At 45.1% G+C, this 27,675-nt stretch overlaps 1 protein-coding gene and 1 long non-coding RNA gene across 2 annotated transcripts in view; both read right to left on the reverse strand.

Annotated features, from left to right (window-relative positions):
* The window catches only part of c20h6orf62 (chromosome 20 C6orf62 homolog), a 20,620-nt gene extending 9,448 nt beyond the window's left edge, over window positions 1–11,172 (reverse strand). The window contains 6 exon segments of the mRNA XM_052473172.1: window positions 4,175–4,203; window positions 4,206–4,299; window positions 6,659–6,835; window positions 7,145–7,206; window positions 7,209–7,299; window positions 10,987–11,172. Of these exon segments, the coding sequence (XP_052329132.1) occupies window positions 4,175–4,203; window positions 4,206–4,299; window positions 6,659–6,835; window positions 7,145–7,206; window positions 7,209–7,299; window positions 10,987–11,172 (639 nt within the window).
* Window positions 11,173–20,562: 9,390 nt separating this feature from the next.
* Window positions 20,563–23,435, reverse strand: LOC127910056 (uncharacterized). The gene is made up of 4 exons (XR_008073823.1): window positions 23,285–23,435; window positions 23,036–23,220; window positions 22,016–22,214; window positions 20,563–21,887 (listed from the first exon to the last, which is right to left on the reverse strand). It is a non-coding gene; the product is annotated as an uncharacterized LOC127910056 (long non-coding RNA).
* Between the last annotated feature and the right edge of the window lie 4,240 nt (window positions 23,436–27,675).

Below are 27,675 nucleotides of genomic sequence, written 5' to 3' on the forward strand. Positions count from 1 at the left end.
GGTTCGAGCGTTGGACTAATAACTTAAAGGTTAGAAGATCGAATCCCCAAACCGACAAGGTAAAAATCTACCGTTCTGCCCCTGAACAGGCAGTTATAACCCACTGTTCCTAGACCAGTTAACCCCACTGTTCCTAGACCAGTTAACCCCACTGTTCCTAGACCAGTTAACCCACTGTTCTAGACCAGTTAACCCACTGTTCCACTGTTCCTAGACCAGTTAACCCACTGTTCCTAGACCAGTTAACCCCACTGTTCCTAGACCAGTTAACCCCACTGTTCCTAGACCAGTTAACCCCACTGTTCCTAGACCAGTTAACCCCACTGTTCCTAGGCCAGTTAACCCCACTGTTCCTAGCCAGTTAACCCACTGTTCCTAGGCCAGTTAACTCCACTGTTCCTAGGCCAGTTAACCCACTGTTCCTAGGCCAGTTAACCCACTGTTCCTAGGCCAGTTAACCCACTGTTCCTAGGCCAGTTAACCCACTGTTCCTAGGCCAGTTAACCCACTGTTCCTAGGCCAGTTAACCCACTGTTCCTAGGCCAGTTAACCCACTGTTCCTAGGCCAGTTAACCCACTGTTCCTAGGCCAGTTAACCCACTGTTCCTAGGCCAGTTAACCCACTGTTCCTAGGCCAGTTAACCCACTGTTCCTAGGCCAGTTAACCCACTGTTCCTAGGCCAGTTAACCCACTGTTCCTAGGCCAGTTAACCCACTGTTCCTAGGCCAGTTAACCCACTGTTCCTAGGCCAGTTAACCCACTGTTCCTAGGCCAGTTAACCCACTGTTCCTAGGCCAGTTAACCCACTGTTCCTAGGCCAGTTAACCCACTGTTCCTAGGCCAGTTAACCCACTGTTCCTAGGCCAGTTAACCCACTGTTCCTAGGCCAGTTAACCCACTGTTCTAGGCCAGTTAACCCACTGTTCCTAGGCCAGTTAACCCACTGTTCCTAGGCCAGTTAACCCACTGTTCCTAGGCCAGTTAACCCACTGTTCCTAGGCCAGTTAACCCACTGTTCCTAGGCCAGCTAACCCACTGTTCCTAGGCCAGTTAACCCACTGTTCCTAGCCAGTTAACCCACTGTTCCTAGGCCAGTTAACCCACTGTTCCTAGGCCAGTTAACCCACTGTTCCTAGGCCATTAACCCACTGTTCCTAGGCCAGTTAACCCACTGTTCCTAGGCCAGTTAACCCACTGTTCCTGACCAGTTAACCCACTGTTCCTAGGCCAGTTAACCCACTGTTCCTAGGCCAGTTAACCCACTGTTCCTAGGCCAGTTAACCCACTGTTCCTAGGCCAGTTAACCCACTGTTCCTAGGCCAGTTAACCCACTGTTCCTGTGACCAGTTAACCCACTGTTCCTGTGACCAGTTAACCCACTGTTCCTACACCAGTTAACCCACTGTTCCTACACCAGTTAACCCACTGTTCCTACACCAGTTAACCCACTGTTCCTACACCAGTTAACCCACTGTTCCTACACCAGTTAACCCACTGTTCCTACACCAGTTAACCCACTGTTCCTACACCAGTTAACCCACTGTTCCTACACCAGTTAACCCACTGTTCCTACACCAGTTAACCCACTGTTCCTACACCAGTTAACCCACTGTTCCTACACCAGTTAACCCACTGTTCCTACACCAGTTAACCCACTGTTCCTACACCAGTTAACCCACTGTTCCTACACCAGTTACCCCACTGTTCCTAGACCAGTTAACCCCACTGTTCCTACACCAGTTAACCCCACTGTTCCTAGACCAGTTAACCCCACTGTTCCTAGACCAGTTAACCCCACTGTTCCTAGACCAGTTAACCCCACTGTTCCTAGACCAGTTAACCCCACTGTTCCTAGACCAGTTAACCCCACTGTTCCTAGACCAGTTAACCCCACTGTTCCTAGACCAGTTAACCCCACTGTTCCTAGACCAGTTAACCTGTTCCTAGACCAGTTAACCCCACTGTTCCTAGACCAGTTAACCCCACTGTTCCTAGACCAGTTAACCCCACTGTTCCTAGACCAGTTAACCCCACTGTTCCTAGACCAGCTAACCCCCACCTGTTCCTAGACCAGTTAACCCCACTGTTCCCTAGACCAGTTAACCCCACTGTTCCTAGACCAGTTAACCCCCTGTTCCTAGACCAGTTAACCCCTGTTCCTAGACCCGTTAACCCCACTGTTCCTAGACCAGTTAACCCCACTGTTCCTAGACCAGTTAACCCCACTGTTCCTAGACCAGTCAACCCCACTGTTCCTAGACCAGTTAACCCCACTGTTCCTAGACCAGTTAACCCCACTGTTCCTAGACCAGTTAACCCCACTGTTCCTAGACCAGTTAACCCACCTGTCCTAGATCAGTTAACCCCACTGTTCCTAGACCAGTTAACCCCACTGTTCCTAGACCAGTTAACCCCACTGTTCCTAGACCAGTTAACCCCACTGTTCCTAGACCAGTTAACCCCACTGTTCCTAGACCAGTTAACCCCACTGTTCCTAGACCAGTTAACCCCACTGTTCCTAGACCAGTTAACCCCACTGTTCCTAGACCAGTTAACCCCACTGTTCCTAGACCAGTTAACCCCACTGTTCCTAGACCAGTTAACCCCACTGTTCCTAGACCAGTTAACCCCACTGTTCCTAGACCAGTTAACCCCACTGTTCCTAGACCAGTTAACCCCACTGTTCCTAGACCAGTTAACCCACTGTTCCTAGACCAGTTAACCCCACTGTTCTAGACCAGTTAACCCCACTGTTCCTAGACCAGTTAACCCCACTGTTCCTAGACCAGTTAGACCCCCACTGTTCCTAGACCAGTTAACCCCACTGTTCCTAGACCAGTTAACCCCACTGTTCCTAGACCAGTGCCCCACTGTTCCTAGACCAGTTAACCCCACTGTTCCTAGACCAGTTAACCCCACTGTTCCTAGACCAGTTAACCCCACTGTTCCTAGACCAGTTAACCCCACTGTTCCTAGACCAGTTAACCCCACTGTTCCTAGACCAGTTAACCCCACTGTTCCTAGACCAGTTAACCCCACTGTTCTAGACCAGTTAACCCCACTGTTCCTAGACCAGTTAACCCCACTGTTCCTAGACCAGTTAACCCCACTGTTCCTAGACCAGTTAACCCCACTGTTCCTAGACCAGTTAACCCCACTGTTCCTAGACCAGTTAACCCCACTGTTCCTAGACCAGTTAACCCACTGTTCCTAGACCAGTTAACCCACTGTTCCTAGACCCAGTTAACCCACTGTTCCTAGACCAGTTAACCCACTGTTCCTAGACCAGTTAACCCACTGTTCCTAGGACCAGTTAACCCACTGTTCCTAGACCAGTTAACCCACTGTTCCTAGACCAGTTAACCCACTGTTCCTAGACCAGTTAACCCACTGTTCCTAGACCAGTTAACCCACTGTTCCTAGACCAGTTAACCCACTGTTCCTAGACCAGTTAACCCACTGTTCCTAGACCAGTTAACCCACTGTTCCTAGACCAGTTAACCCACTGTTCCTAGACCAGTTAACCCACTGTTCCTAGACCAGTTAACCCACTGTTCCTAGACCAGTTAACCCACTGTTCCTAGACCAGTTAACCCACTGTTCCTAGACCAGTTAACCCACTGTTCCTAGACCAGTTAACCCACTGTTCCTAGACCAGTTAACCCACTGTTCCTAGACCAGTTAACCCACTGTTCCTAGACCAGTTAACCCACTGTTCCTAGACCAGTTAACCCACTGTTCCTAGACCAGTTAACCCACTGTTCCTAGACCAGTTAACCCACTGTTCCTAGACCAGTTAATCCACTGTTCCTAGACCAGTTAACCCACTGTTCCTAGACCAGTTAACCCACTGTTCCTAGACCAGTTAACCCACTGTTCCTAGACCAGTTAACCCACTGTTCCTAGACCAGTTAACCCACTGTTCCTAGACCAGTTAACCCACTGTTCCTAGACCAGTTAACCCACTGTTCCTAGACCAGTTAACCCACTGTTCCTAGACCAGTTAACCCACTGTTCCTAGTCCGTCATTGAAAACGAGAACATGTTCTTAACTGACTTGCCTGGTTAAATAAAGGTCAAATAAAATAATATATACATTACATTTGAATTCAGGGGCGTAGTGAATAGGACCCAGGTGTGTAGCCATTTGGTGAAGGACGCTAAACGTTTTACCTGAACAGGCCTGAAGGGTTCTTCCTCAGCCCCTTCCATCTGGAGAACAAGAGACAGACTATCTTCTCTATGTCGTTGCGCGGCCACAGGATGAAGTCCATCTCCTGGGTGCATCCTATGACATCCTGCAACAACAACAACAACAGAGGAACGACACAGTCAATAAACAGCACCTACCGACGGCTCTGGTCCAAAGGACCACTGGGTTCCCGTCAATTTAGCCACAGATTTCCATGTGAATAATTCAACATTTTCCCACCAGTGGTGTCTCCACCAAAACCGACTTGATGCTGATAAAAATCAGTGTGCGATGACATAGTGCACAAAACAATGACACGGTGCACAAAACAATGACACGGTGCACAAAACAATGACACGGTGCACAAAACAATGACACGGTGCACAAAACAATGACACGGTGCACAAAACAATGACACGGTGCACAAAACAATGACACAGTGCACAAAACAATGACATGGTGCACAAAACAATGACATTGAATGACATGGTGCACAAAACAATGACATGGGGCACAAAACAATGACATGGTGCACAAAACAATGACATGGGCACAAAACAATGACATAGAGCACAAAACAATGACATAGAGCACAAAACAATGACATAGAGCACAAAACAATGACACAGTGCACAAAACAATGACATAGAGCACAAAACAATGACATAAGGCACAAAACAATGACATGGGGCACAAAACAATGACATGGTGCACAAAACAATGACATGGTGCACAAAACAATGACATGGTGCACAAAACAATGACATGGTGCACAAAACAATGACATAGAGCACAAAACAATGACATGGGGCACAAAACAATGACATGGGGCACAAAACAATGACAGTGCACAAAATTATGACCCCCATGTACTGAATTAAGTGTTCACATTTAACAATATGGATAGATGTCACAAAAACTGCTGTGTTAAATAGTAACCTCCTTGGTATGTGCGCTCTAGCCAACAGTTCACAGATCGTGTGGGTAGGCTAGTCTACATGATGAGATTATTTATTTGTCAAACGGCAGTCGGGCATCGAACTCATCAACATGCACTTTCACCACCACGTGGTGTTCATCATAACTTATTTCACCTGTAGGCTAACAAACGGCACGGTTTCCCCGAGCAGGGTGGGAAATGAACACCAGCCAGTAGTGTACAGACAGCCAGGTCACTGTCAGTGTCTACCCAAGGACAACAGACAATGTGGCAGGCTGGCTGAAGCGCTACAATGTGAGTCATGCTAGTAGAAATGAGGAACATTCACTGTTGACATTGTTGGATTGAAAATATACCTATTCATGTCACCGAGGGAGTGCTGAGGTTTAGAGGGTCTACACCAGAAGGTAATGGTTATAGGAGGAAGGTATATAGTGGAGGGTCTACACCAGAAGGTAATGGTTATAGAGGAAGGTATATAGTGGAGGGTCTCCACCAGAAGGTAATGGTTATAGGAAGGTATATAGTGGAGGGTCTCCACCAGAAGGTAATGGTTATAGGAGGAAGGTATATAGTGGAGGGTCTACACCAGAAGGTAATGGTTATAGGAGGAAGGTATATAGTCGAGGGTCTCCACCAGAAGGTAATGGTTATAGGAGGAAGGTATATAGTGGAGGGTCTACACCAGAAGGTAATGGTTATCTGTAGGAGGAAGGTATATAGTGTAGGGTCTACACCAGAAGGTAATGGTTATAGGAAGGTATATAGTGGAGGGTCTCCACCAGAAGGTAATGGTTATAGGAAGGTATATAGTGGAGGGTCTACACCAGAAGGTAATGGTTATAGGAGGGAAGGTATATAGTGTAGCACTAAGCTTGGAATGTGTTGAGTACAGGGAAGTGAGTACATGTGGCAGGCATCGATAAGGGGAGAGAGCCATGGATTAGTGATGGAGGGGGTTGAGGTCAGGTCACCTTAAGGAGGAAATACCAGTTTATGGCCCGTATCACTTGGTATCCTGCCTAGCAGTAAAGACACAATGTTTGTACAGATGGGTAGGAGGAGACTCAGCCTATGAGGAGAGGTTAAATAACAGTGTTTGTACAGATGGGTACGAGGACACTCAGCCTATGAGGAGAGGTTAAATAACAGTGTTTGTACAGATGGGTACGAGGAGACTCAGCCTATGAGGAGAGGTTAAATATCAGTGTTTGTACAGATGGGTAGGAGACTCAGCATATGAGGAGAGGTTAAATAACAGTGTTTGTACAGATGGGTAGGAGGAGACTCAGCCTATGAGGAGAGGTTAAATATCAGTGCTTGTGTGAAAATGTTTGTCTAATGCAGTTGTATTGATCCTCTGGGAAGAATAAACTTGGTTAAGCTTTCGTAACGTCCGTAGAGTTTTTAACTCTGAGAAATAGAACCTAACAACATGAAGGAAAGCCCGACTGTGCCCGTGGCGGTGTACGCACATGGTTTTGGTAGGTTTGCCCAACGGAAGGAACCCGGGTTCTTGACTTACCCTGCGCATTGATTGGTAGCGTGGGGCGTGCAACTGCACGACATCTTTCTGCAGAAGTTCCATGGAACTCTGGAGGGAGTAGCTGGAAGCCTGCACACCTTTCAGGATATTGTCTTCATAGTTGTTGGTCATCACTGGTACCACTTCAGCTACCTCGAACAGCGCAGACTTCTTCTTCTGAAGGAGCAGAGAGGACAGGGAAGAGACAATAACAATAACCGTGCAGACGATTTCTGCCATAGGAAGGAGCCGAAAGAGAGGAAATGGAAGAGACACGTAAGGGATTTGTTGATGTCTCTGGGTCGCAGTGTGAAGGACGTTAAGAGGTAGTTTTGTGAGCCAATGCTAACTAGATGTTGCCTGAGTTATACGTGCCAACGCTAGTTAGCAAAAAATTTCAAACTGCAGGCAGAAACAAAATGGTCTCCACGAGTTAAATGGGACTCTGGGGAAGTAGAACCTCGTTGCTTCCTCCATAATACTCACCTTGTCCTTGAACACAAAGGCTATGTAGATCTTGAAGTCAAACTGGTCTGCCAAAGATTCCTTTTCTTTCGAATCTGAGCACGGAGTCGATCTCTAGTTTGGTTTCTTCTCCAGGTTGGGTCCCCATGATTAGATTTTGATGCTAGGTGTCTTCTCTAATTACAGAATATTTTTGACTATACTTTCGAGTTGTCTATATGTTGCTCGTTAGCTACCTTTTACAGAACGAGAAATCAAAATTATTCTACACTAGCTCTTTTGAAATAACTACCAACTTAAGGAGGAACAAATGAAATAGCAAGCTATGTCATTTTGTTTATTTAAAATAGTTTATGCTCAGGAGGGGGAGCGGGGGTTCTTGAATCAATATTTGGCTACATTTGTTTTAGTAATTACTCAAGAAGCCATGCTGTGATTAAAAGTATGACATTTGAATACAGACCAAATGAACTTGAATTCTAACACATTTGCCTAGTGAAAACAAATGAGCAAATTAAAAATGAGAAGTACACCTTTTCCTTTAGGTTACTGACGACAACTACTAACAGAAAGGATAGCCATTTCCCAAACCCATACCGACACTACTTCTCGCTAGTGAAATAGGAGATTACTACACAAAACAAAAAGCAAGACAATTTTATTCGTGTCTTCTCAAACTCAAAGCTTCGTCCATGATTGACGCCGTTTCGCTTGTGTTTTTTTTTATTTCTCGGCAGAGACCGCGTTATGAACGTGTTCCTGAATAACTGAGGGACATGTATAGAAAAGCATCATGACAAGTCAATGTGGATGCCAGAAGCCGATGGCTTGAGAGTTGAGAGTATTTTAACATCTCCCGGGGTGTTTCTTAATGCCATTGAACTGGTCCGCGGCCTTGTTTACTTCCGTTGTCGATACTCATAGCGTGACTATATATTTTTTTTAGTTGACAAAAAGTTAAAAACGTGAACTAGTTAAGACTAAGCGGCGTACACTTTCAACACTAACTAGTTAGTGGGTCAACTAAACTAGCTACATCATTTGTATTAGTCGGATGTAAAATTGGAGGCCTATATAGTCGTGCGGGTTTAAGTTAGCTGACAAAGTCCCATGTTTCGTGTTACATTTCCGCGGAGTGGCTTGTTCGGTGTTTAATGTGGAATGACTTGTCCGCTTCACTACCTAACTGTTGTATCTCGGCATTTTAAATGACATTTTGCTTCAATATCATCATGCTGGTTAGTAATTCCCGTAGAGAGAACCGACTAGATTTTACAAAAAAAAAAAAAAAATTTTTTTTATACAGACAAAACAAACGTGTTTTTCGAAAAAAATTAAAAATAATAATTTCTTTCACCCCGTTGAAGTTGAATTATTAACTATTTATCTGCGCTGGGTTTTTTTCTTCTTTTTTTGGTGCTTTTCCTTCAGTCGTCACAACCACTAACTAACCTTTACATGCCATGTCAAGATAAATTGACAAACCAACTGAAATCCTCCGTTCTTTCAGAGGACACACGACGTGGGTTGTCTCCTGGTGGACCCATATTGAACGATGTTTTGTTTCTTTTCAAAGTAAAGTTTTTTATTTTATTTAAAAAAAAAAAAAAACGTATTTTTGTTGTTGTTCAGTTCCTTTTGATGTGTTCGTCCCTGGTCGGTGTTGTCGGTAGCCAGCAGCTCGTCGTTGAACAAACCTTCCCAAAATGGCCGACCGGCGTCACACAGCCGCACCAGAGGTGTTCTCTATCTGTGGCTACGGGAAGCGAGAGGTCCAACTCGGCGGACGATTTCAAATCTCTGCTTCCAGCTGCTGGAGGCGATGTTTCTATCCACTAAACAAGGAGTTTTTTTTTTTTTTTTTTTGTTATGTAGGTCAATGAGAGAAAGTGTCGAAATTTGGTTTCACGACAATAAATACAATACATTTTTTTTTTAAATGAATGAGTTATTTACCACGTGAGGTTTATTTGATCGAATAGATGTTTCGTAATGCTTACGTTGTTAAGAGTGCACTGATATAAGTGGGATTACGTGACATCCCGGAAACTTTGAGAAAAAACACTTATATTGGAGTTATCTTTATTTAACCTTTATTTAACTAGCATATCATCTTTATATTTTATTCATTTATACGAAAGTTTCAGCAATCAACAATTTAAGTAGACCGTCATTGTAAATAATAATTTCTTCTTAACTGACTTGCCTAGTTAACTAAAGATTCAATTTAAAAACGCCCCTACATCTAACATGTCTAACAAAACACGGGTATAAACAAGAAAATCCTCAATACATACAACAAAATAAAACAAATGTGTGCAATGTGTCCTACCTCCTCATGCCTTTTGCACACTGTATATAGACTGCCCATTTTTTTTTTTTTTTTCTTTCTACTGTGTTATTGACTTGCTAATTGTTTACTCCATGTGTAACTCTGTGTTGTCTGTTCACACTGCTATGCTTTATCTTGGCCAGGTCGCAGTTGCAAATGAGAACTTGTTCTCAACTAGCCTACCTGGTTAAATAAAGGTGAAATAAAAAATAAAAAATAAATTGTATTCACTCAGATAAATATCCCAATGATTCAGGAATATATTATTTTTGTTATTCACTATGGATAATTTCTTAACAAATCAAAATATTTGTAATTTTGGTGTAGAATTCTGGAATTTTTATTTGGCAAACAAGAATAAAAAAAATTCACAATCATTTCAATGGTCATTTATCATTGCAATAGTTAACAAATGATATCCTTCATGTCAAAAACATGGGTCCTGTTCAAAAAGGTTTTCCCCAAAATCAGACATTTACATTGATATAAAAAATGTGTAAGACTTTCACCTTTTAGGACAGCATAGATCTTAATGGGTATATCTTATGTAGAATCTTTCACCTTTTAGGACAGCATAGATCTTAATGGGTATATCTTATGTAGAATCTTTCACCAGGCCTTCTGTGCGCCTCCCTTGCCCTGCACGTCTTGTGCCAGCTTGGCGCTACAGATCTCCAGTATGCGTTCTGAGCCCGGTGCGCTACATTCCAGCTCCCCGCATCTGGCGGGCTAGGGTGAGGATCCAGCCAGGACGGATGGTGCTAGCCCTGCTCTCCAGACCTCGCTCTAAGCACGGTTTTCCCAGTTCGCCAGGAGAACCCAGTGCGGCCTGTTCCAGCTCCCTGCACGTGCCGGGCTATTCCATTCAGCCTGGAAGAGTGGTGCCAAGGCTACGCACCAGATTTCCAGTGCTCCCCATAGCCCGGTCTATCCGAAGCCTCCTCCACGGAACAGGTCTCCAGTAGGTCTCCCCAGCCTGGTGAGTCCAGTGCCTGTTCCCAGAACCAGGTCTCCTGTCCGGCGCTGCCAGGGTCGCCCTCCCTGTCCGGCGCTGCCAGGGTCCTGCCCTCCTGTCCGGGCGCTGCCAGGGCCCTCCTGTCGCCCTCCTGTCCGGCGCTGCCAGGTCGCCCTCCTGTCCGGCGCTGCCAGGGTCGCCCTCCCTGTCCAGGGTGTAACTAGGGTGGGCATTCTATGTTTTGTATTTCTTTTTTGTTTGGCAGGGTGTGGTTTTCAATCAGAGGCAGATGTCTATTGTTGTCTCTGATTGAGAACCAGTCTTGGGTAGCTTTTTCCCACATGGGTTTTGTGGGCTGTTTTGTGTCTTTCTGCACCAGACAGAACTGTTTCGGTTTCGTTCATTCACTTTGTTGTTTTGTTATTCAGTGTTCAGTTCTAAATAAAAGCATGAATACGTACCACGCTGCACCTTGGTCCTCCACTCCTTCCAACAGCCATTACACACATACTGTAGTCTTTCAAAATGTGTGATTTTAAATTAGTGTTTGTCGATTGCTATTTTTGTGTAACGTACTTTCAGATCACTGAAACTCCACCTGATCTGGTGGAAGCTGTCTGGACCGCCTTTGAGGACCGCCTTTGAGGACCACCATTGAGGACCACCTTTGAGGACCGCCTTTGAGGACCACCTTTGAGGACCACCTTTGAGGACCACCTTTGAGGACCACCATTGAGGACCACCTTTGAGGACCACCTTCATGCACGGGCTTCAGGGCTGAGAAGGACGTGGAGGTTTTTGACCATGTAAAAATGTCAGCTGTTCATTTATTTTCCCTCCAAGAGATATGTAAGACGTGTATTTGTAATATGAAATATAATTGCATTTATTCCTGTGTCATTTATTCGTGACGTTGTATTAGTTAATGTGACGACTGTTGTTCATCGAATGATTAACTGAATCAAGCAATTATTAACTCATTAACCTGGGGCACCATGGGAAAACTAGTTTTTATTGAGTTTCTTTTCCCAAATTAACTCAAGGAATATCAGAATATCGATTTTACAACAGCCGCTAATTAAAGGTTAATAGATGACGTTATTAGGAAAACATTGTAACATCAACAGTTTTCCTAGTATATGTTTGATGTTTATACATTGTACATTGTATGGAAAATGTCCAAACCAAAGGGAATGTTTTGGTAAAGATGAAATGTTGTTGTCTAAAACTGGATTTGAGAAAAGCCTAGACCTTGCTCTTAACTTGGTACGCCCAGAGAATTGCCCTAAAGGCAGTTACGCTCACTTCTGGCGTTTACGCCCACTTCTGGCGGTTACGCCCACGAGGTATAAAACCTGTGAGAAAATAATTTACAGAGAAGACTACGTGACCCAAACTGCAGCCAAGGTCTAAAAAGTCAACGAACCCAGAACATAACACAAGTTTGAAGACAAATAAATCTTTTTTCTACCCAAGCTACGGATGAGTAGCTGTGTCTAAGCGGTGAATTCAAGTCGAACAACCTAACCTCCATCTTCCATCGATTCTTGGTATCTACACTGTTTCATTCCAACGCTGTGAGCGGTCTATCCTCAGAAAACCCCTCCAGAGCAAGGGCGAGGGAACAGACTCCTAAGCCAAAAGGACACTGACATCGGGAGGACGACCAGAAAGGTGCGCCGGAGAAGTGCGTCATCGAGCAGCTGAACTGTCCCCTGAACGGTCCACGCAGAGAATCCTCTGAGATCCTCCCCACGTAATTACATCATTATATTCTGACCCATAAGAGCAGCAGTTTGGGGCAAGGCTTGGATTAGAATAGCATAGCTGACAAATTCACCCAAATGTATATTTCTCGTGTACTTTCTTTTTTCTTTGACTCTCTTTGAAATCCCCATTTTGGGTAACACGCGCCATAGTGTGTTGGCCCGCTATACTAAGTTCTAATCAATAGCCTATAATGTGTATCTTTTATCATCATTTTAGCTTTTTAGTAAATAAATATTCAACTAAGATTGGTGTGGTCCGAACTCATTGGTGAGATCCGGGTCCGAACTCATTGGTGAGACCCGGGTCCGAACTCATTGGTGAGACCCGGGTCCCTGCAGACTCACGGACTATACAACGTTCAGAACGAGATTGTGGAGGTAACTGGATAATAACAAAACAAAACAAAAATTACATTTTCATATTCCCTCTATCGTCATGACCACCAAATGACATTTCCATATTACATCTATCGTCATGACCACCAAATGCCAAACATTTTCATATTCCATCTATCGTCATGACCACCAAATGACATACATTTTCACATTCCATCTATCGTCATGACCACCAAATGACATACATTTTCACATTCCATCTATCGTCATGACCACCAAATGACATACATTTTCATATTCCATCTATCGTCATGACCACCAAATGACATACATTTTCACATTCCATCTATCGTCATGACCACCAAATGACATACATTTTCACATTCCATCTATCGTCATGACCACCAAATGACATACATTTTCACATTCCATCTATCGTCATGACCACCAAATGACATACATTTTCACATTCCATCTATCGTCATGACCACCAAATGACATACATTTTCACATTCCATCTATCGTCATGACCACCAAATGACATACGTTTTCACATTCCATCTATCGTCATGACCACCAAATGACATACGTTTTCACATTCCATCTATCGTCATGACCACCAAATGACATACGTTTTCATATTCCATCTATCGTCATGACCACCAAATGACATACATTTTCATATTCCATCTATCGTCATGACCACCATTGTGGCTGACAGAAACCATTGTACCAAAGTCCCTTTATTTCATGTTTAATGTTCTGAGGCTGGTTCTCCATAGTAACAGGACAAAGGAATGTGTTGGTGGCCTGAGATTTACCAGGGGCTTGAGGGTCATAAAACCCCCACATCTTCAGACCCCTAGATCTCTCCTCCTCTGTTGGGGTTGAGAGATAATCTGTAGGGTTGTGGTCTCCTGTAACCTGACCTGATCAGGACAGTCATGACACCTGTTATGAATCAAGGTGAGACTGAACATGGACAATACCCATGAGAAACAGAAGGAGAGCTACCTGAGGAGAATCAAGAAGGGGACCTACGACAACCGGGCAAATGACTTGGTTCGGAAGAAAGACGAAAGGAAGGCGAGACCTGGGAAACCTCGCTGCTCTTTCGCTCCTAGCTGAGGTCACCTTCTGTTAAAGTGAACATAAAAAATCTCAGAACTATTTGTATTTGCACACAAGATAACCTGAAGCTAGTTGTATTTTCTTCTTCCTTTTTTTTGTCGCACTGCTTTGCTTTATCTTGGCCAGGTCGCAACTAGCCTACCTGGTTAAATAAAGGTGTTCTCAATGAGCCTACCTGGTTAAATAAAGGTGTTCTCAACTAGCCTACCTGGTTAAATAAAGGTGTTCTCAATGAGCCTACCTGGTTAAATAAAGGTGTTCTCAACTAGCCTACCTGGTTAAATAAAGGTGTTCTCAACTAGCCTACCTGGTTAAATAAAGGTGTTCTCAACTAGCCTACCTGGTTAAATAAAGGTGTTCTCAACTAGCCTACCTGGTTAAATAAAGGTGGTCGTAGCCTACCTGGTTAAATAAAGGTGGTCGCAACTAGCCTACCTGGTTAAATAAAGGTGTTCTCAATGAGCCTACCTGGTTAAATAAAGGTGTTCTCAACTAGCCTACCTGGTTAAATAAAGGTGTTCTCAATGAGCCTACCTGGTTAAATAAAGGTGTTCTCAACTAGCCTACCTGGTTAAATAAAGGTGTTCTCAATGAGCCTACCTGGTTAAATAAAGGTGTTCTCAACTAGCCTACCTGGTTAAATAAAGGTGTTCTCAACTAGCCTACCTGGTTAAATAAAGGTGGTCGCAACTAGCCTACCTGGTTAAATAAAGGTGGTCGCAACTAGCCTACCTGGTTAAATAAAGGTGTTCTCAACTAGCCTACCTGGTTAAATAAAGGTGGTCGCAACTAGCCTACCTGGTTAAATAAAGGTGTTCTCAATGAGCCTACCTGGTTAAATAAAGGTGTTCTCAACTAGCCTACCTGGTTAAATAAAGGTGTTCTCAATGAGCCTACCTGGTTAAATAAAGGTGTTCTCAACTAGCCTACCTGGTTAAATAAAGGTGTTCTCAATGAGCCTACCTGGTTAAATAAAGGTGTTCTCAACTAGCCTACCTGGTTAAATAAAGGTGTTCTCAACTAGCCTACCTGGTTAAATAAAGGTGGTCGCAACTAGCCTACCTGGTTAAATAAAGGTGGTCGCAACTAGCCTACCTGGTTAAATAAAGGTGTTCTCAATGAGCCTACCTGGTTAAATAAAGGTGTTCTCAACTAGCCTACCTGGTTAAATAAAGGTGTTCTCAATGAGCCTACCTGGTTAAATAAAGGTGTTCTCAACTAGCCTACCTGGTTAAATAAAGGTGTTCTCAATGAGCCTACCTGGTTAAATAAAGGTGTTCTCAACTAGCCTACCTGGTTAAATAAAGGTGTTCTCAACTAGCCTACCTGGTTAAATAAAGGTGGTCGCAACTAGCCTACCTGGTTAAATAAAGGTGGTCGCAACTAGCCTACCTGGTTAAATAAAGGTGTTCTCAACTGGCCTACCTGGTTAAATAAAGGTGGTCGCAACTAGCCTACCTGGTTAAATAAAGGTGGTCGCAACTAGCCTACCTGGTTAAATAAAGGTGGTCGCAACTAGCCTACCTGGTTAAATAAAGGTGTTCTCAACTGGCCTACCTGGTTAAATAAAGGTGGTCGCAACTAGCCTACCTGGTTAAATAAAGGTGTTCTCAACTAGCCTACCTGGTTAAATAAAGGTTTTCTCAACTAGCCTACCTGGTTAAATAAAGGTGTTCTCAACTAGCCTACCTGGTTAAATAAAGGTGTTCTCAACTAGCCTACCTGGTTAAATAAAGGTGTTCGCAACTAGCCTACCTGGTTAAATAAAGGTGTTCTCAACTGGCCTACCTGGTTAAATAAAGGTGTTCTCAACTAGCCTACCTGGTTAAATAAAGGTGTTCTCAACTAGCCTACCTGGTTAAATAAAAGTGTTCTCAACTAGCCTACCTGGTTAAATAAAGGTGTTCTCAACTGGCCTACCTGGTTAAATAAAGGTGTTCTCAACTGGCCTACCTGGTTAAATAAAGGTGTTCTCAACTCGCCTACCTGGTTAAATAAAGGTGTTCTCAACTGGCCTACCTGGTTAAATAAAGGTGTTCTCAACTAGCCTACCTGGTTAAATAAAGGTGTTCTCAACTAGTCTACCTGGTTAAATAAAGGTGTTCTCAACTAGCCTACCTGGTTAAATAAAGGTGTTCTCAACTAGCCTACCTGGTTAAATAAAGGTGTTCTCAACTAGCCTACCTGGTTAAATAAAGGTGTTCTCAACTAGCCTACCTGGTTAAATAAAGGTGTTCTCAACTGGCCTACCTGGTTAAATAAAGGTGTTCTCAACTGGCCTACCTGGTTAAATAAAGGTGTTCTCAACTAGCCTACCTGGTTAAATAAAGGTGTTCTCAACTAGCCTACCTTGTTAAATAAAGGTGTTCTCAACTCGCCTACCTGGTTAAATAAAGGTGTTCTCAACTAGCCTACCTGGTTAAATAAAGGTGTTCTCAACTAGCCTACCTGGTTAAATAAAGGTGTTCTCAACTGGCCTACCTGGTTAAATAAAGGTGTTCTCAACTAGCCTACCTGGTTAAATAAAGGTGTTCTCAACTAGCCTACCTGGTTAAATAAAGGTGTTCTCAACTAGCCTACCTGGTTAAATAAAGGTGTTCTCAACTAGCCTACCTGGTTAAATAAAGGTGTTCTCAACTAGCCTACCTGGTTAAATAAAGGTGTTCTCAACTGGCCTACCTGGTTAAATAAAGGTGTTCTCAACTAGCCTACCTGGTTAAATAAAGGTGTTCTCAACTAGCCTACCTGGTTAAATAAAGGTGTTCTCAACTAGCCTACCTGGTTAAATAAAGGTGTTCTCAACTAGCCTACCTGGTTAAATAAAGGTGTTCTCAACTAGCTTACCTGGTTAAATAAAGGTGTTCTCAACTAGCCTACCTGGTTAAATAAAGGTGTTCTCAACGAGCCTACCTGGTTAAATAAAGGTGTTCTCAACGAGCCTACCTGGTTAAATAAAGGTGTTCTCAACGAGCCTACCTGGTTAAATAAAGGTGTTCTCAACTAGCCTACCTGGTTAAATAAAGGTGTTCTCAACGAGCCTACCTGGTTAAATAAAGGTGTTCTCAACGAGCCTACCTGGTTAAATAAAGGTGTTCTCAACTAGCCTACCTGGTTAAATAAAGGTGTTCTCAACGAGCCTACCTGGTTAAATAAAGGTGTTCTCAACGAGCCTACCTGGTTAAATAAAGGTGTTCTCAACGAGCCTACCTGGTTAAATAAAGGTGTTCTCAACTAGCCTACCTGGTTAAATAAAGGTGTTCTCCACTAGCCTACCTGATTAAATAAAGGTGTTCTCAACGAGCCTACCTGGTTAAATAAATGGTGAAATATATAATTATCTACACATGAATTGAGTTTCAAAAGTTAAAGTACCTAAAATAAATACAAATAAGGTCAGGGGTTACGAATGTATGAACCTATGATAGAGTTGAAAACAGCGTTTTTATTTTGTTATTGACTAATTCTAGAGATTTTATTCAATATTGGATTTCAAGTAAAACTATATTTGCATTTGGGGACAGATTTGAAGTATTTGTTTGAGTGTATATCAAATTGACTGGAGAATATGAAGAAATTAAAGACTAATTCATTCGTTTTCATTTGAATAATAAAATATTACATATTTCATGGTAAATACATCTTAGTAACGAAATTAAAAATGGCATTTCTTAAGTCCAAAATAACCACAGTCACATAAACAATGTGGATAATAGTTTCCCCTTCTTTATCTCAGAAAAGGTCCTTTAAGTCCATGAATATAGACAAGTTATTACAACAGTATTTTTTTTTGCATTGATTTTTAAAGTTAATTTATTTTACTTCATTTGATATTTTTTTTAAATTGTGAGGGAGCAACCAAGCTTTCTTCCGTTAAATTTCAGTAATATATACATTCCAGAATAATGTCCCTCAAGGAGCGATCTGGTTGGAGGTAAAAAGTTATGAATATGTTATTACATTTGTTATCCAGCAGGGGGAAACCTTCTAACATAAATTGTGCATATATTTGGACATGTTCTCCAAAACACAAATTACATTTCATTAATTGAGTTAAGACCTGAAGAAGGTAATTGCTTTGCACATAGAATTACATTCTTTCTAATGTATAAAGTTATATGTTCATAAGAACTCTTTATTTAATAAATATTTTCTTTATAATCTATTGGAAAGTTAAATGTTCATGAAAACGTTCTAGAACTTTCTATGGGCTCCCGAGTGGTGTGGAAACATGACATTTACAGAAGTTTTCAGACCCTTTACTCAGTACTTTACTGAAGCACCTTTGGCAGCGATTACAGCCTGGAGTCTTCTTGGGTATGACGCTATAAGCTTGGCACACCTGTATTTGGGGAGTTTCTCCCATTCTTCTCTGCAGATTCTCTCAAGCTCTGTCTGGTTGGATGGGGAGTGTCACTGTTCGGCTATTTTCAGGTCTCCCCAGAGATGTTCGATCAGATTTATGTCCGGGCTCTGGCTGGGTCACTCAATGACATTCAGAGACTTGTCCCAAAACCACTCCAGCATTGTCTTGGCTGCTTCGCCCCAGTCTGAGGTCTTGAGCAGGTTTTCATCAAGGATCTCTCTGTACTTTGCTCCATTCATCTTTCCCTCCATCCTGACTAGTCTCCCAGTCCCTGCCTCTGAAAAACATCCCCAAAGCATGATGCTGCCACCACCATGCTTCACCGTAGGGATGGTGCCAGGTTTCCTCCAGACGTGACGCTTGGCATTCAAGCCAAGGAGTTCATTCTTGGTTTCATCAGACCAGAAAATCATGTTTCTCATGGTCTGAGAGTCTTTGTACCTTGTACTGAGGAGTGTCACTCTACCATAAAGGCCTGATTGGTGGAGTGCTGCAGCGATTGTCGTCCTTCTGGACGGTTCTCCCATCACCACAGAGGAACTCTAGGGCTCTTTCAGAGTGACCATTGGGTTCTTGGTCACCTCCCTGACCAAGACCCTTCTCTCCCCTGATTGCTCAGTTTGGTCGGGCGACCAGCTCTAAGAAGAGTCTTGGAGATCTTCCATTTAAGAATGATGGAGGCCAATGTGTTCTTAATGTAGACTGATGAGGATTTTTTATTTATTTAATTCTAGAATAAGGCTGTAAACTAACAAAATGTGGAAAAAGTCAAGGGGTCTGAATACTTTCCGAAGGCACTGTGTGTGTGTATGTGTATGTATATATATATTTTTTTTGTTGGTGTAAATATACACTGCTCAAAAAAAATGCAAGTAAAGGGAACACTTAAACAACACAATGTAACTCCAAGTCAATCACACTTCTGTGAAATCAAACTGTCCACTTAGGAAGCAACACTGATTGACAATACATTCCACATGCTGTTGTGCAAATGGAATAGACAACAGGTGGAAATTATAGGCAATTAGCAAGACACCCCCCAATAAAGGAGTGGTTCTGCAGGTGGGGACCACACACCACTTCTCAGTTCCTATGCTTCCTGGCTGATGTTTTGGTCACTTTTGAATGCTGGCGGTGCTTTCACTCTAGTGGTAGCATGAGACGGAGTCTACAACCCACACAAGTGGCTCAGGTAGTGCAGCTCATCCAGGATGACACATCAATGCGAGCTGTGGCAAGAAGGTTTGCTGTGTCTGTCAGCGTAGTGTCCAGAGCATGGAGGCGCTACCAGGAGACAGGCCAGTACATCAGGAGACGTGGAGGAGGCCGTAGGATGGCAACAACCCAGCAGCAGGACCGCTACCTCCGCCTTTGTGCAAGGAGGAGCAGGAGGAGCACTGCCAGAGCCCTGCAAAATGACCTCCAGCAGGCCACAAATGTGCATGTGTCTGTTCAAACGGTCAGAAACAGACTCCATGAGGGTGGTATGAGGGCCCGACGTCCACAGGTGGGGGTTGTGCCTACAACCCAACACCGTGTCGGACGTTTGGCATTTGCCAGAGAACACCAAGATTGGCAAATTCGCCACTGGCGCCCTGTGCTCTTCACAGATGAAAGCAGGTTCACACTGAGCACATGTGACAGACGTGACAGAGTCTGGAGACGCCGTGGAGAACGTTCTGCAGCCTGCAACATCCTCCAGCATGACCGGTTTGGCAGTGGGTCAGTCATGGTGTGGGGTGGCATTTCTTTGGGGTGCCGCACAGCCCTCCATGTGCTCGCCAGAGGTAGCCTGACTGCCATTAGGTACCGAGATGAGATCCTCAGACCCCTTGTGTGACCATATGCTGGTGCGGTTGGCCCTGGATTCCTCCTAATGCAAGACAATGATAGACCTCATGTGGCTGGAGTGTGTCAGCAGTTCCTGCAAGAGGAAGGCATTGATGCTACGGACTGGCCCGCCCGTTCCCCAGAACTGAATCCAATTGAGCACATCTGGGACATCATGTCTCGCTCCATCCACCAATGCCACGTTGCACCACAGACTGTCCAGGAGTTGGCGGATGCTTTAGTCCAGGTCTGGGAGGAGATCCCTCAGGAGACCATCCGCCACCTCATCAGGAGCATGCCCAGGCGTTGTAGGGAGGTCATACAGGCACGTGGAGGCCACACAGACTACTGAGCCTCATTTTGACTTGTTTTAAGGACATTTACATCAAAGTTGGATCAGCCTGTAGTGTGGTTTTCCACTTTAATTTTGAGTGTGACTCCAAATCCATTGATACTTTTTGCGTGATTTTTATGATACTTATTTTCTATTTTCTTATCCCCCGCTTGGTGGGGATGCCCAGGAGCTTCTGTCTGTGTATAAGGAATGGAAATGGGGATACCAAGTCAGTTGTACAGATAGGTGCGGGGGGATGCCTTAATCAACATCATCGGCACCCAGGGAAGTGGGTTAACTGCTTTGCTTAGGGGCAGAACTACTGATTTTTACCTTGTCAGCTCAAGGATTCCATCCAGCAACCTTTGGATTACTGACTCAACACTCTAACCACTAGGCTACCTGCCTCCTCTACACTCTAACCACTAGGCTACCTGCCACCTCTACACTCTAACCACTAGGCTACCTGCCTCCTCTACACTCTAACCACTAGGCTACCTGCCTCCTCTACACTCTAACCACTAGGCTACCTGCCTCCTCTACACTCTAACCACTAGGCTACCTGCCTCATCTACACTCTAACCACTAGGCTACCTGCCACCTCTACACTCTAACCACTAGGCTACCTGCCTCCTCTACACTCTAACCACTAGGCTACCTGCCTCCTCTACACTCTAACCACTAGGCTACCTGCCTCCTCTACACTCTAACCACTAGCCGACCTGCCTCCTCTACACTCTAACCACTAGGCTACCTGCCTCCTCTACACTCTAACCACTAGGCTACCTGCCGCCTCTACACTCTAACCACTAGGCTACCTGCCTCCTCTACACTCTAACCACTAGGCTACCTGCCTCCTCTACACTCTAACCACTAGGCTACCTGCCTCCTCTACACTCTAACCACTAGGCTACCTGCCTCCTCTACACTCTAACCACTAGGCTACCTGCCTCCTCTACACTCTAACCACTAGGCTACCTGCCACCTCTACACTCTAACCACTAGGCTACCTGCCTCCTCTACACTCTAACCACTAGGCTACCTGCCTCCTCTACACTCTAACCACTAGCCTACCTGCCTCCTCTACACTCTAACCACTAGGCTACCTGCCTCCTCTACACTCTAACCACTAGGCTACCTGCCGCCTCTACACTCTAACCACTAGGCTACCTGCCTCCTCTACACTCTAACCACTAGGCTACCTGCCTCCTCTACACTCTAACCACTAGGCTACCTGCCTCCTCTACACTCTAACCACTAGGCTACCTGCCTCCTCTACACTCTAACCACTAGGCTACCTGCCACCTCTACACTCTAACCACTAGGCTACCTGCCTCCTCTACACTCTAACCACTAGGCTACCTGCCGCCTCTACACTCTAACCACTAGGCTACCTGCCTCCTCTACACTCTAACCACTAGGCTACCTGCCTCCTCTACACTCTAACCACTAGGCTACCTGCCTCCTCTACACTCTAACCACTAGGCTACCTGCCTCCTCTACACTCTAACCACTAGGCTACCTGCCACCTCTACACTCTAACCACTAGGCTACCTGCCTCCTCTACACTCTAACCACTAGGCTACCTGCCTCCTCTACACTCTAACCACTAGCCTACCTGCCTCCTCTACACTCTAACCACTAGGCTACCTGCCTCCTCTACACTCTAACCACTAGGCTACCTGCCGCCTCTACACTCTAACCACTAGGCTACCTGCCTCCTCTACACTCTAACCACTAGGCTACCTGCATCCTCTACACTCTAACCACTAGGCAACCTGCATCCTCTACACTCTAACCACTAGGCAACCTGCCTCCTCTACACTCTAACCACTAGGCTACCTGCCTCCTCTACACTCTAACCACTAGGCTACCTGCCTCCTCTACACTCTAACCACTAGGCTACCTGCCTCCTCTACACTCTAACCACTAGGCTACCTGCCTCCTCTACACTCTAACCACTAGGCTACCTGCATCCTCTACACTCTAACCACTAGGCTACCTGCCTCCTCTACACTCTAACCACTAGGCTACCTGCCTCCTCTACACTCTAACCACTAGGCTACCTGCCGCCTCTACACTCTAACCACTAGGCTACCTGCTCTAACCACTAGGCTACCTGCCGCCTCTACACTCTAACCACTAGGCTACCTGCCTCCTCTACACTCTAACCACTAGGCTACCCTGCCCCCTCTACACTCTAACCACTAGGCTACCTGCTCTAACCACTAGGCTACCTGCCGCCTCTACACTCTAACCACTAGGCTACCTGCCTCCTCTACACTCTAACCACTAGGCTACCCTGCCCCCTCTACACTCTAACCACTAGGCTACCCTGCCACCTCTACACTCTAACCACTAGACTACCCTGCCCCCTCTACACTCTAACCACTAGGCTACCTGCCACCTCTACACTCTAACCACTAGGCTACCTGCCGCCTCTACACTCTAACCACTAGACTACCCTGCCCCCTCTACACTCTAACCACTAGGCTACCTGCCACCTCTACACTCTAACCACTAGGCTACCCTGCCACCTCTACACTCTAACCACTAGGCTACCTGCCGCCTCTACACTCTAACCACTAGACTACCCTGCCCCCTCTACACTCTAACCACTAGGCTACCTGCCACCTCTACACTCTAACCACTAGGCTACCCTGCCACCTCTACACTCTAACCACTAGACTACCCTGCCCCCTCTACACTCTAACCACTAGGCTACCTGGCACCTCTACACTCTAACCACTAGGCTACCTGCCGCCTCTACACTCTAACCACTAGACTACCCTGCCCCCTCTACACTCTAACCACTAGGCTACCTGCCACCTCTACACTCTAACCACTAGGCTACCCTGCCACCTCTACACTCTAACCACTAGGCTACCTGCCGCCTCTACACTCTAACCACTAGGCTACCTGCCTCCTCTACACTCTAACCACTAGGCTACCTGCCACCTCTACACTCTAACCACTAGGCTACCTGCCGCCTCTACACTCTAACCACTAGGCTACCTGCCGCCTCTACACTCTAACCACTAGGCTACCTGCCGCCTCTACACTCTAACCACTAGGCTACCTGCCTCCTCTACACTCTAACCACTAGGCTACCTGCCACCTCTACACTCTAACCACTTGGCTACCCTGCCTCCTCTACACTCTAACCACTAGGCTACCTGCCTCCTCTACACTCTAACCACTAGGCTACCTGCCACCTCTACACTCTAACCACTAGACTACCCTGCCCCCTCTACACTCTAACCACTAGGCTACCTGCCTCCTCTACACTCTAACCATTAGGATGTATTGTTTTGTAACGTTGCTACTGTCTGGTGAGGACGTGGGAGAATGAACCAGTAGTTTATGGATGTATGAATAGAGGCCATCTGTAAAAGACGAGGACAACTTCAAGCAATAAGTGGGTACAGAACCAATGACAAAAGAAACGGTGCACCAGATATGAAGAGGGCTTTAAACATTAGAGCGTGGAACATTAGAACGTGGAGCATTAGAACGTGGAGCAATAGAACGTGGAGCATTAGAACGTGGAGCATTAGAATGTGGAGCAATAGAGCGTGGAACATTAGAGCGTGGAACATTAGAGCGTGGAACATTAGAACGTGGAACATTAGAGTGTGGAACTTTAGAACATGGAACATTAGAACGTGGAGCATTAGAATGTGGAGCATTAGAACGTGGAACATTAGAGCATGGAACATTAGAACGTGGAACATTAGAACGTGGAACATTAGAACGTGGAGCATTACAACGTGGAGCATTAGAACGTGGAACATTAGAGCATGGAACATTAGAACGTGGAACATTAGAGCGTGGAACATTAGAACGTGGAACATTAGAACGTGGAGCATTAGAACATGGAACATTAGTGCGTGGAACATTAGAATGTGGAACATTAGAACGTGGAACATTAGAGCGTGGAACATTAGAACATGGAGCATTAGAACGTGGAACATTAGAACGTGCAGCATTAGAACGTGGAGCATTAGAACGTGGAACATTAGAACGTGGATCATTAGAACGTGGATCATTAGAACGTGGAGCATTAGAACATGGAACATTAGCGCGTGGAACATTAGAATGTGGAACATTAGAACGTGGAACATTAGAACGTGGAGCATTAGAACATGGAACATTAGCGCGTGGAACATTAGAATGTGGAACATTAGAACGTGGAACATTAGAACGTGGAACATTAGAACGTGGAGCATTAGAACATGGAACATTAGCGCATGGAACATTAGAATGTGGAACATTAGAACGTGGAACATTAGAGCGTGGAACATTAGAACGTGGAACATTAGAATGTGGAACATTAGAACGTGGAGCATTAGAACATGGAACATTAGAGCGTGGAACATTAGAACGTGGAGCATTAGAACGTGGAACATTAGCGCGTGGAACATTAGAATGTGGAACATTAGAACGTGGAACAGAGTGTGGAACATTAGAACGTGGAGCATTAGAACGTGGAGCATTAGAATGTGCAGCATTAGAACGTGGAGCATTAGAACGTGGAGCATTAGAACGTGGATCATTAGAACGTGGAACATTAGAACGTGGATCTTGCATTGAAGGTATTGCCAGACTAAATGTAAATGACCAGAATTGTTTCCTTCTGTTTTTTGTACTGGAACAATGTTTGGATTTCAAGGTCTTTATACAGTGAAAAAACATTTATCAAATGAATGTGTCAATAATAAATGGGTTGGGCAGAGCATCTTTACCTTGTCAGCTCGGGAATCTGGCAACCTTTTGGTCCAACTCTCTAACCACTAGGCTACCTGCCACCGTCATTAAAGCACACCGCAACTTTGAAAAAAAGTCAAATATAAAATGTTTTCATTTGTTTAACACTTTTTTTGCTACATGATTCCATGTGTTTTTTCCCCCCATAGTTTTGATGTCGTCAGTATGAATCTATAATGTAGAAAATAGTAGAAATGAAGAAAAACCCTTGAATGAGTAGGTGTGTCCAATCTGTTGACTGACACTGTATATCCACTAGGTGAAAGAATAATAGCATTTTGGCATACACCCGGTATTCCAGAAGGAGGCGCACAATTGGCCCAGCCTCGTCCGGGTTAGGAGAGGGTTTGGCCGGGGGGGCTTTAATGGCTCATCGCTCTCTAGCGACTCCTTGTGGTGGGCCGGGCGCCTGCAGGCTGACCTGGTCGGGTTGAACAGTGTTTCCGCCGACACATGGGTGCAGCTGCTGGCTTCTGGATTAGCGGGGCGTGTGTTTAAGAAGCGCGGTGTGGCGGATCATGTTTCGGAGGACGCATGATTAGACTTTCGCCTCTCCCGAGCCCGTTGGGGAGTTGCAGCGATGAGACAAGATCGTAATCACGAAATTGGGGAGAAAAAAATAAGAAGAGAGTGATTGAATTTAGAACAATATAATAAGAATTGTTCTTCCTATGTCCCGTGCGCACACAAAAAAAATACTTATTTTTTTTTACCTTGGCAGAAGAAGCTGTCACTGGACCTCTAGATGGGCTATCAGCAGGACTCTAGATGGGCTATCAGCAGGACCCTAGATGGGCTATCAGCAGGACTCTAGATGGGCTATCAGCAGGACTCTAGATGGGCTATCAGCAGGACTCTAGATGGGCTATCAGCAGGACAATAGACCCTAGATGGGGTATCAGCAGGACCCTAGATGGGCTATCAGCAGGACTCTAGATGGGCTATCAGCAGGACCCTAGATGGGCTATCAGCAGGACCCTAGATGGGCTATCAGCAGGACTCTAGATGGGCTATCAGCAGGACTCTAGATGGGCTATCAGCATGACCCTAGATGGGCTATCAGCAGGACCCTAGATGGGCTATCAGCAGGACCCTAGATGGGCTATCAGCAGGACTCTAGATGGGCTATCAGCAGGACTCTAGATGGGCTATCAGCAGGACCCTAGATGGGCTATCAGCAGGACTCTAGATGGGCTATCAGCAGGACTCTAGATGGGCTATCAGCAGGACTCTAGATGGGCTATCAGCAGGACTCTAGATGGGCTATCAGCAGGACTCTAGATGGGCTATCAGCAGGACAATAGACTCTAGATGGGCTATCAGCAGGACAATAGACTCTAGATGGGCTATCAGCAGGACCCTCGATGGGCTATCAGCAGGACAATAGACTCTAGATGGGCTATCAGCAGGACAATAGACTCTTGATGGGCTATCAGCAGGACAATAGACTCTTAATGGGCTATCAGCAGGACAATAGACTCTAGATGGGCTATCAGCAGGACAATAGACCCTAGATGGGCTATCAGCAGGACTCTAGATGGGCTATCAGCAGGACAATAGACCCTAGATGGGCTATCAGCAGGACTCTAGATGGGCTATCAGCAGGACTCTCGATGGGATATCAGCAGGACCCTAGATGGGAATCAGCAGGACTCTAGATGGGCTATCAGCAGGACTCTAGATGGGCTATCAGCAGGACTCTAGATGGGCTATCAGCAGGACCCTAGATGGGCTATCAGCAGGACTCTAGATGGGCTATCAGCAGGACTCTAGATGGGCTATCAGCAGGACTCTAGATGGGATATCAGCAGGACCCTAGATGGGATATCAGCAGGACCCTAGATGGGCTATCAGCAGGACTCTAGATAGGATATCAGCAGGACCCTAGATGGGCTATCAGCAGGACTCTAGATGGGCTATCAGCAGGACAATAGACTCTAGATGGGCTATCAGCAGGACAATATACTCTAGATGGGCTATCAGCAGGACAATAGACTCTAGATGGGCTATCAGCAGGACAATAGACTCTAGATGGGCTATCAGCAGGACCCTAGATGGGCTATCAGCAGGACAATAGACTCTAGATGGGCTATCAGCAGGACAATAGACTCTAGATGGGCTATCAGCAGGACAATAGACTCTAGATGGGCTATCAGCAGGACAATAGACTCTAGATGGGCTATCAGCAGGACAATATACTCTAGATGGGCTATCAGCAGGACAATATACTCTAGATGGGCTATCAGCAGGACAATAGACCCTAGATGGGCTATCAGCAGGACAATAGACTCTAGATGGGCTATCAGCAGGACTCTAGATGGGCTATCAGCAGGACTCTAGATGGGATATCAGCAGGACAATAGACTCTTGATGGGCTATCAGCAGGACAATAGACTCTAGATGGGCTATCAGCAGGACAATAGACTCTTGATGGGCTATCAGCAGGACAATAGACTCTAGATGGGCTATCAGCAGGACAATAGACTCTAGATGGGATATCAGCAGGACCCTAGATGGGCTATCAGCAGGACAATATACTCTAGATGGGCTATCAGCATGACAATAGACTCTAGATGTGCTATCAGCAGGACAATAGACTCTAGATGGGCTATCAGCAGGACAATAGACTCTTGATGGGCTATCAGCAGGACAATATACTATTGATGGGCTATCAGCAGGACAATAGACTCTTGGTGGGCTATCAGCAGGACAATATACTATTGATGGGCTATCAG

The sequence above is a fragment of the Oncorhynchus keta genome, chromosome 20 (genome assembly GCF_023373465.1).
Source record: "Oncorhynchus keta strain PuntledgeMale-10-30-2019 chromosome 20, Oket_V2, whole genome shotgun sequence".
Lineage (NCBI taxonomy): Eukaryota > Metazoa > Chordata > Actinopteri > Salmoniformes > Salmonidae > Oncorhynchus > Oncorhynchus keta.